Raw genomic sequence first — 11138 nt, forward strand, 5'->3', positions numbered from 1 at the left:
TGAAACATAACATCAAAATCCCTGAAGGAGTTGAATTGTCCTAACAATACACCTAGAGTGTAGGATGTAATGGTGGAGGGGGCTCATGTTGATAGAAAAGCTTTTATCGTTCAGATGTTATTAAGCTGATTTTTGTGGGTGGTTTTTCATAAGGTAGGACCCAGAATTTTGAAGGCTTAAATGATGAGTAAATTGATGTCTAGCCCATTTTACTGGTTGCTTTGTTGATTGTTCATCTGCATTTATGCTTTCCTGTTCCACCTCATTTTTATTAGGGAGTAGGGTTTGGTTGATAATGATGATTATGGAGAAAGCGATGCTGTAATATTATGAGCCCTATATATTAACCCCTGCTGGGCTTTCATTACAAGGTAGTTGACCTCCCCTGGGACATTGTTTTATAACTGATGTAAATTGTACCTAATGTGAGGCATGCAGCTTGGCCTGTGCAGACCATTGTACTGTACCTCATGTAAGGTCTGCAGTTCAGCAAGGGTTAATCCTTGTTTGTTGCCAAAGTGTGATATGTGCTGATGTGTGGAGGGCTTATTTAACTCTTTTACACATGACCATAAATTTATGGGCACATTGTTTCGTACCCAATGTTTACCTGGCTGTGGGAGGCTTTACTTGCTGGTGAGCAAGTTTTTTCATTCAGAAATACTTTTTTCAGGTTAATGATGCGATTTATGTCAAAATGCAGTTTCTGGATATCATTTTTATGATGAAAATTGTGTCAAAATGCAGGTTTAGACATTAATTATTCTGATATGCTTTGCATCAGTGTGCCTCAAAATGCACGAAAGGGTTGATTTAAAGCATCATTGATTTTACACATAATATACTGGACTAGGTTAGCATTAGTACATCACATGCAGTATTGTTGAACTAGTCTGCTGGTATTATATATATGCTGTACATTATACTAAGTACCAGTTTAGCTCCTATCTTGTCTACACAGGAATTGTGATTCTCTCGATAGTTGATGATCCAGATTCTTACTGTTTGAGAGGATCATTATATAATATTTACCTTTACACTCACCTATATAGCCCATCCTTGCTACAGCCGTATTTAATTTGGATTTTATTTCCATTCATTATGTTGTAACATTTCATTTTCTTGATCATTGCTATTTTGCCAGATGATGTGCTAAAGAAAACAGTGTAGGACATCAAAAAAGAAAAAGAATATGCTGTAAAGTTATAGTACTGAACTGTGTGGAATTCAAGCAGTCCAGAAGGCCTGAGCAGTAGTTATGTCTGGGTAATGGGTGATGCACTGTACTTTTTTTTTTTTTTTTCCCCTCCATGGAACCTGGCCTCAGGATTCTCTTTATAATGTATAGTGTTTAATTCCTTCAAGTTGATGATATACTGTGCAGTATATTGTGTATTACTCCTCATACAGTATCTCCGAATGATTTAATTCTGGTTAGGAAAGCCCCCCCTATTAGTCAAGAATTAATAAAAGCCATAGCTTTTCAGTTAGAAAAGTTTATTTGTAGCTGAAGAAAACCATCTGGAATCAGCAAGAAAAGCAAAAAATATATGTTTTGGTGTTGGAGGGGTTTGTCTGTATTAGCACTCCGTACCTAATGTCTAGATCGTAGAATATTCATGCATGTCCATCATAATGTAGATTTATAAGGGAAAAAAACATCAGTTATGAATTCCCATTAACCCTTTTGCAGGCAGGGTGCTGCACTCAGCAGGATAAAATTATCTGTCATTAACTAGAGAGAGAAATCCTCAAGTGTCCCAGGCTTTTGTAGTGGAGATTAGGTAAAAATATTGTTAAGTTATCTTTGGCAGTAAGTAAAACAGCTTTAAATATCACTTTCCTTCCTTCCTCTTCTGTCTTTCTTTACTTCATTCTCTCCTGTTCCTTGTGTCTACAGTTGACTCTACACTGAGTGACAAGCCAGATGGTTTCCTGTACAGCCGAAAACCATTTACTGTACTACACTGGGTGGTAACCATATAACCAGATTATGGCACCTGGTGGTTTAGTGGGTAATCAAGGCATTTCAGTTAGAGTGAGCCTGGGCAAGTTTATATCCAAGGGATGGTTGGGGAGGCGGTGGCTGAATCGGTAGAGAGGCGGCCTGCAGTTCTGATGGACCCAGGTTCGAATCCCGGCTGGGGCAGGGAACAGTTTAAGGATTTGAATTTCATAGAAGCAGACTTTCCTGATCTACTAGATTACCCGCCGACATGTCATAAAAGTACCCCCGCTAATACCAGTACACCAGTCCTGTATGAGACAGCCCTAGCATGTATTCAATATGGACGGTGGGTGTTAGCGCCGAAGTGGTGACATGTGGAGGTGTAGGAGGACTGCTGGGCCTTGGGATAGGCTACTGCCCCCGAGATATAGGCCCTGAAGCCTTTGCCCAGAGTCGGACACATTAAAAAAATAAAAAAAAAAAATAAAAAAAAAATGCCACTCAAGGATGAGTGGGGCTGGTCACTTTCATCTTAAATGTCAGGACCAACTTGCCTAGCCCCAGGCTCCTATGCTTCTCATGGGGCAATGCAGGATTAGATGATGAATGAATGAATGATAAATATCACCATCCCCACCCTATCTATCTATCTATCTATTGCCAGACGCCATAATCCCGTAAGGAGTGGCCATTTGGCTTTGAGTTATTTGTTTTACGGGGAGGGGCACTAACCCTCCACCAACCCACTTGTTGACACGTAGGGAGCACATATGTTTTGGTTATATGGTTACCACCCAGTGTTGTAAATGGTTTCTTGGCTTACAGGAAACCATTTGGCTTGTCACTCAAAGTAAAGCCACCTGTGAAGGAAAGAAAAGCAATAAGAAGTGACAGGAAAGATGGGAGAAATACAAAGAGAGGAGGGCAGGCACAGAAAAAGAATGATAAAGGCTAAGGAAGAAGGAAGCAGCACTACATCAAGTGGGTGGATGATGGTCGCCACCACCCACCACCAATCCCCACCCTACCTCCTTTAAAAATGAAGTTATTATGTATCATAATTTAATATAAGTGCCAGTGTATACAGTATACATGGCTTAGGTTTTGCTAAATTGTGTCATCATAGCAGTTATGCTTTTGTTGTACAGGGGGGGGGGGGAAGAAAGAAAGAAGGATCCCTGCATTGTTTGTCTGCTCAGTAACAACCCATCTCCTATAATCCCTCATGTATAATAATGTACATATATACTGTACTTCTATATGACACAGTGTTTCCTCGTAAAGAATTAGGATGGCCATGGTAAAGCTGATGTTTTGTATGGATTGAAAGCTAAACCAAGTGCCAAAACCTGCATGAGACTGATGACTGTAGGCCTGGTTACCAAGCTTCTAGTCACATTTACTCTCATGGTAGAACCTCCCAGGGTTAGTGGTTGCCACCCATCTGCTACATATACATTTAATGTTCATATATGGTTGTTTCACTAGTTTCACAACTGTTTACTGCTTCAGTCTGATGGCTTATATTATTTATTTGTTCCTGTTGCTCTCTGACTCTTATTCAGCTTTTTGGAGACTTCTTAGATGAGGAAAATGAAAGATCTGCATTGTCTAACCTCTTCAGTTCTAAAAATTTTCCCAAAGCTGAATTGAATCATCTGAAGACAGCAAGAGTTTTTGAGTAATATGCCATAGGACTGAAGGGATTAAGTTGTTGATGTATTAATGTCCATTCCTCGTTTAAAGTTGCTGGTGATTTACTGTAAGTTGTTTTGAAGTTAGATTTTTCCAGTTCCCCTTAGTCATGAACCAGAGGCTTATCTCAGTTAACCATTGAATCACTGGATGTCCTTTTCATTTATTCTTGGCATGGCCAGATAATTCTATTCAGCTTGGGAAGAACTTTTTGAACTGCATGGGTTAGTCTTACTCTGCCATTGCAGGAGTTCTCCCCCAAGTTTAATAAACTTGCCTAGAGATGTTAAGAAATAAACCAATAAAGACGTCATTAGATCAAAAGGGTTAAAATTGTTTCAGCTGAAGTAGTATTTATCGCACACACAGCTGTAAATGAGGACCTACTTCCACCATGCACAGTACTTTACTTCCTTACCTTGCCATTCACTTCGTTCTTACTTCCTTCTCCTTCCCTCCACTTTACCATCATACACCTGCCCTCATTTTCTGCACCACTCTACTATCTACTTCCTTCATGTATTGCTCTTCTCATTCCTTCCACCTACCAACACCCTTCTTTATTTACTCCCTCACTTCTCTCTCTCTCTCTCTCTCTCTCTCTCTCTCTGTTACACCTACACCCACCCACCCCACCCCACCCCACCCCACCCCACCCCACCACACACACACACACACACACACACACACACACACACACACACACACAGAATACAGTGCTCCCTAACCATTTCATCCTCTTTATTATTGTCTCTTTTCCCATCCATCTACTTCACCATTGTATATCCATCCTCATGTACTCCACCCTGCCATCCACATCATTCTTGTTTCCCTTTCTCCATCATACACCCTCCTTCATATGCTTCCCTTCCCTGTATTATTTCCCTCTCCCTGTTCTCATTCTATTTCACTTTCACTCACCCTTCTAGTCGTTCTTTTAATTGAAAATTTTGTATAGAAACGGGGTTATAAAAATACTTATTCTTTTACAAGTATACAGTATTTAATTATATTTTATTGAAAATTACAAAATCAGATATGCTAATAATAAAAAATTTTGGAAGAAAGCACTTTGTATTTTTAAGTAGAATCTTTGGTGGTATAAAAAGACATGTATATTGAGGCTTACAGTAACTATATACTGTAATAGTTGTTCATGATTACAATACAGTATTTATTAAGGAAGATGTTGTTACTTCTATAATTGCATACATGCTTCAGAGATACAAAATACTATGTAATGTAAGTGCCAAGTGTGCAGTAATGGTAATTGTAACAACCAAGCTCATGTAACCCCTTGTGAAGTATAGGGGCTTGAGAGTAAGCTATTAGAGTCCAAACCCTTTAACCTTTTCAGTTGGGTGATGTCTTTTTAATTTTGTTCTTGCTGTCTGCAGACAGTTTTGTTCAGCTTAAGAAAGATTTTGAACTGGAGGAGTTAGATACTATTTAGCCCTTGCTAACCCCTTCAGTATGGGTGGTATTTCCTAAGTTTAAAACAGTCTCTAGTTAGCTAGAACAAAAGAAAAAAGATGTCATCAGAATGAAGGTATAAAGGATGGGTCTGCAGTAAGAATGTAATGCATCTGTATCATCAACGGTTACAGCACTTGCCACTGTTTACAGTGTGTGTTGCAGTACATTATTGTTTTATCATAGTCATTATCAGTCACTTCAGCTTTGTGATTCTCAGTTGCATAGGTAAAAGGCTTTCATTATCTTTGTCCAATTGTTTTTTTTTTCCTGAATTGTAAGCTTAACCCCAGCCTGAAGATGTCAGTTTTATTTTATTCTTGCTGCCAACAGATGTGTTCATTCAACTCCAACAGATGTGTTCATTCAACTCACAAAGTACCTTTAGTAGTGAAGGGGTGTCTGATGATTGTATCTAACCCCCCCCCCCAGTTCAAAAGGTATCACCTAAGCTGAATAAAATCATCTGGAGATGGCAGGAATGAAACAAAAGTCATCTTTGTAGTGAAGGGTTAAGTAAATATTATCCTTAATTATCAAAACATATTTGTAGTATTTAGGAAATGAGTAGAGGAATGGTATATCAGTATAAAACATTTGATTGCAATTAAATGTCAGACATGTCAGTAAAGAAGATCGATTCAGCAAATGCTGAATGACTTTCATTTGCATCTTGAAGGTGTTGATTTTGGCAAGAAGAGGTTAGTGTAGGACAGAGTAATATCATAACTGCCCAGTAGAGTTTCTTGCATTCAATAATATAATGTACTGTACAGGAACCATATGCTGTATGTAAAAATTAATGGTACCATGGGCAAGAAAGAAAATACAGTTCAGTGTACAAATTCTTAGTCTTATACATCTAAAAGAAAGACATGTTTACAGAGGCTAGACAATGGAATGGAGCAAAACTAATGGAGTAACTATGTAGCATGAGAGAGGGAGAGAAATTAGAATTATGAAAGGAAATACAGATATTCTAGGAAGGGATGTTGTAATCAACTTACAGTATCTGGGATCTGTTTGTTTCATTAATAATAGGCTGTACTAGGGACATGCATCGTGGGCATTATATCATCACAAGAACTAATTAAAGTATCCATAATTTACAAAAACAATTTAGTTTGGAAGAAGGGCAATTGTATCATTGGTACTTGATGTTTAAGTTTGTGTTGGTGGGAATTGGGATACTGGATCTTGTGTGGGCTAGTAGTAGTCGGGAACTGGAGCACACACAATCCTGCAGAAGTCCTGGTATCTCACAACTCCACCAGGAGAGATGTTGGCCTCTCGGAAAATCTGCTCCACTGTGAAGAGGAAATCAGATCTTTGTATTAACGCTTTATTGCAGTACAGTGAACTTAATGTTAGCTCAGTTTACATTAGTATATACTGTAATTCTTTTACAACCAGTTAGCAGTAATGAGGTGCTGAGTGCTAACCCAGTTTGTGATGATTATTTTTATTGCATTCAGGTCATCACAGGATGTTTATGAACCGTGGGAAGGGTTATTCAGAGTGAAAAAGTTGGAACCAGTCTCCATTAACCCTTTCACGGCAGATGAAAAATTTTGCATTTCATTGTGGCAATAGCAGGATTATTTTATGAAGCATAAAAAGGAATTTTATACTGAAAGTGTTAATGTGGTCAGCAACAGGGGGTCACCACAACTGTAAGTCAGTGCAAAGTAGAGAGGGAGGGGAGAGTTCAAGGTAACTCAGTCGATAGTGCTCATGTCATCATACCTTCTTTGTGACTGAGGCGCTCGCCCCAGTGCAGTAAGATGTGGCGCAACTCCCGGGCCGAGATGGTGCCGGTGTGGGCTGGGTCGTGTCCCTTGAAGGCAGCCAGGATCTCCTCCGGGATGCGCTCCACCTGACTGTGTTTGTGCATCACATCCAAGAAGTCAGGGAAGCTCATCTTTCCACCTGCAGAGGAAAGTCACAAGTATACTAAACATCCTTTCTTTCAGATATCCAATTCAGTATTTTTTCATTTTATTTCATACTTGACTTGGCAAATGAGTAGAATAAAGGTTATTATACTGTAGTCATTATGCTGGAACCTGTTACAAAAACTTGTATTTTCAAAGTCAGTGTGATCTGTTAATGGTTTGCCATTCTTTCACCCTCACTAGTAATTTTGTCTTGTTGTCTGGTAGGGAAAGACATTTCAGTGAAATTTTCATAATAGATTCTACTGTTCTGAAGCTATTACTGTAATACAAAAATTAAATGAATAACACCCAAATTTTAGAGGATCTAAGGATGGAATATTAGATTGCTAGAATATTGGCAGGCTGGAGGGGGGAAAAAAAAAAAGTCATATCATTAAATCATAACAGTTTTTAAAAATTAACTACTTCGGACTCATCAGCTCAAGAAAAAAAGATACAACGCTAGCATTTTGTATACAGTCTCAGACTAAAGTAAAGTCTGCTTTGTTTGGACTTAACAACAGCATGTGAATCTATCTGACCTTTCTCCTTGAAATAACGTTTGAGTTCAGAGATGGTAGGACTCATGCCAAGGGAGCGCATGATGACAGTCAGCTGATCCAGGGTACGGATCTGGCCATTGCGGGCGTACAGGGAGAAGCACTCACGAAACTCTGATGGAAAGGGTAGAATGGTTCATCGTCATTATTATCAGTATCATCATAATGGTAATCATATCAACAAAACTGGGAGGAGAGATGCTCAGCATTCCTTTCAGAACATAATACATGTATAATTAGAGATAGTTCCACTTTGTTATTTAGTAACATAAGAACTACAAGGCTGCTTGCAGCACATGCGGTGGAATGTAAGATTTTTACATGACCATACCAGCACAAGAGGGGAACTGCAAGTCTCTCACTCACACGTTATTCTATCTATCTATCTGTCTGTCTATTGCCAGATGCCTTAATCCTGTAAGGGGCAAACATATCGCCCCCATGTCGCCCTGTCCCCGGCCTCTTCACTGCCCTGCTCCCATCTCACTCCCCACTCTCATATACCTCTCCACTCCATCCCTCCATCTCATTTTGGCCTCCCCCTCCTTCACACCTTATTAATCACCTTTATCAATGCTCAGTGATTTTTATTGATAAAATTCTGTGTCGTCTTTCAACAAGGGGAAAAAATTTATCAATTATTCCATAGTTATCATTTCTTACTGTTGCCGAAAGTGTGGTGCTCTCATCATAAGTAAAATAGCCTTCACTAATATAGTAATAAATGGTCAAGTAATTGCCAGTACAGGGATCCCTTTACAGTTGCATAGTTTCTTACAAGCCCAGTTACTTTAGTTATGGCAAGAATAATGCAAAAGTTAAGATAAAGAAGTGACTGAGTGTTTCATGTGTGTTTGCTAAATGTGTCTGAAGTAAGTTAAAACTGCTACACATTCACACAGTGTTGACCACGGCAGTGCAGTGGTGATAGTGATGTAGCCTCAGGTGGACAAGTGAGGAGTGTGATTCCAAATGGGAAGACATGTAAGTAGGTGCATTAATATGTCATTACATATGTTCTCATTTTTTTGCATATTGTCATGGTTCCTTGAGTGGTGCACTATCACTCTAAAAAATACCTTTACTCACGTGAACGCAGGGCTCCTCAATGAGCAGAGTTATTTGAAAAGTGTCGGTATTCCATATATCATTGTCTATTTTATCAAAATGACACTTACTTTAGTAAGGAAACATTTCTGAGCGATAGTACCTAGAGACTCTTATAATGCATCCACTGCAACAGAACAGGTTTCCAAATACACCTCTCTCCCTGCACTTCATTGCCTCTTTGCAGGTGTGCTGGGCAGGAGCAAGTCACTTCTCCAGAAATAGAAGTATATGCTGGATCTACGGATCAACTACTCCTCAGGATGCACAAAAACACTGCTTAAATATGTATAGTATATTAGATCACTGTTTCTACATGTCAGGTATGTGCAGGGAACAGTTACAATTCTTTTATATATTCATTCATTCAAGATGGTGGTGATGGTAGCAGTAGATGTGACAGTGAGTAGAGTGGTGGTGGTGGGAGTAGTTGTGGAAGTGATGGTGACTGCAGTGGTTGAAGTAGTAGTGGGGGTGGGGGTGGTTGTAGTTGTAGTGGTGATTGTAATGGCTGTGGCAGTGGTAATTATTGTAGTGGTGCTGGTAACTGTATTGGTGATAGTTATTGTGGTGATGATGGTGGTTGTAGTGATGATGGTGCGTGTAGTTGTGGTGGTGGTGGTGGTTGTAGTGATGATGTTGGTGGTTGTAGTGGTGATGGTATGGTGGTTGTGGTGATGGTATGGTGGTTGTAGTGGTGGTGGCATTGTGGTTGTAGTGGTGGTGGTGGTTCACCAGTGGTTGTAGTGGAAATTATGTTGAGGTGGTAGTAATGATGGTGGTAGCAGTTGTAAAGTTAATGGTGAAGGAAGTGGTAGTAGTGGTGATGGTAAGGATTATACTGATGTTGAGTATGACGATAATTGTAGTGGCGGTGGCGATAGTGCTTGAAGTGATGATAGTTACAGTGGTGACTGTGATGAAGAGGGTCATGGTGACGAGGGTGTGGTGGTAATGTGAATCAACACCGGCAGTAATAAGTAATAATACTCAGTTATTCTCACAATTATTTTTCAAGATAGACCAATGTTCTTCGTTTTCGTGTAGGCTACTTATTGCTAAGGGGTACGAAATTATTAAAAACCATGGAATACTTTAAATAACTCATTCCTTCCATGATAAGTTATGATTATCTCAAGTACATTTTTTGGGGGGTTGGCAGAAGGTTAATGCCCCTTCTCGTAAAACAAGTAACTCAAACACAAGACTACCATTTACGGGATTATGGTGTTTGGCTATAGATGGATAGATAGTAGCTCTTGACATTATACAAAGAATACCTCAGAGAGGTCATTATCTTTTCTGTAACTCTGTGACAGTTCCACCTTTCAGTTCTTTACTTAGTCTTGCAAAAACTGCACAAAAACTCACCATCGATGTCTTGCTCCTTAAAGTGGCGGGCCTGAAAAGAGAAAATTGTGTCAGAAAGCTAATTTTCAATAAGAAAACCAGTAAATATTGTCAAAAGCACTGTTAGTACTTCCCCATACCATTTTGTCAAAAGATAGATGAGTCCTGGATGATTCACAACTTAAACACTTTTGCCACTTAGTTTTGCTATGAACTTTACTTGGAACTAATTAGATAAAATAACCAGTCATAATATTATACAAGCCATGTTTCATATTTCAGTCCAAGTTTTCGCAACCAGATTTATGTGATGATAAAATTTAGGGGTAGGGACGAAATGAAAAGTAATACGAAATATCCATAAAGTTCGACAGGTAGATAACAATAAGTGACGTCATGACCTACAGGTGAGTAGCAGCCAATCACGTCGTCGCCACCTGTTACTCGCCTCTGATTGGCGAAAATCTCCAGGTGTACCGCGCTTTTCCCTTTTTACTCTGCCTCAGCTGCAGTCTTTCATTGCATCCCGTTTCATTTTCCAGCACATTACCCTTCCACATTGTCCTGGGTCAACCTCAGTCCTTCCACACCATTCCACCTTTATATTTTACCCTAGTTCAAGTGCTTCCATACCACCTTCTTTTGTTGTTATAGCACTCTGTACCTTTTACAACAACAAATAATTCAGTTCACTTCCTTCCCAGTCCACGAAAGTGGTAGACAGCAATACGGAAATTTACATACTGAACAGAAAATCGTGTACAGAGACTGCAATAAGGCTGTATGAAGGTGCTCTGGTACTCACATTAACTAGGATATGACACAAAGGACAGCGTTCTCGCCGGTTAAAGAGGTTCCTAGCACCTTCCCTAACGATTCATTTTCAAAACTACCCATTAATATCCTCTTTTTTTTTTTTTTTTAATCCCTTTAAGTCGACATAAATTACATGAATAACACACAAGGAAATTAACCCGGTAAGCACGAGAATACCGCCCCGAAACATACCAGATAAATCGATGTTTGTATCTGTCCGTATTCCCCTAGTCCCTACCATGCCTTAAGTTC

At 39.4% G+C, this 11138-nt stretch overlaps 1 protein-coding gene across 1 annotated transcript; it reads right to left on the reverse strand.

Annotated features, from left to right (window-relative positions):
- Positions 1-6003: 6003 nt before the first annotated feature.
- Positions 6004-10238, reverse strand: LOC145400470 (calmodulin-like protein 4). Its single transcript, XM_080273222.1, has 5 exons — positions 10211-10238; positions 10092-10122; positions 7596-7727; positions 6863-7045; positions 6004-6423 (listed from the first exon to the last, which is right to left on the reverse strand). The coding sequence occupies exons 1-5, from the start codon at positions 10211-10213 to the stop codon at positions 6323-6325; spliced, it is 450 nt and encodes a 149-aa protein (XP_080129348.1). The 5' UTR covers positions 10214-10238; the 3' UTR covers positions 6004-6322.
- Between the last annotated feature and the right edge of the window lie 900 nt (positions 10239-11138).

Source organism: Coenobita brevimanus, chromosome 1 (assembly GCF_032717465.1).
Source record: "Coenobita brevimanus isolate Jiangsu-jjx chromosome 1, ASM3271746v2, whole genome shotgun sequence".
Classification (NCBI taxonomy): Eukaryota; Metazoa; Arthropoda; class Malacostraca; order Decapoda; family Coenobitidae; genus Coenobita; species Coenobita brevimanus.

Bases quoted from the DNA above. Each gene is read 5' to 3' on its own strand.
- LOC145400470 (XM_080273222.1), bottom strand. The intron at 7,046-7,595 runs GTCAGATAGATT...TTTCCTCTGCAG, and splicing joins ACGTTATTTCAAGGAGAAAG to GTGGAAAGATGAGCTTCCCT. The intron at 6,424-6,862 runs GTATGATGACAT...TCCTCTTCACAG, and splicing joins GCGCCTCAGTCACAAAGAAG to TGGAGCAGATTTTCCGAGAG.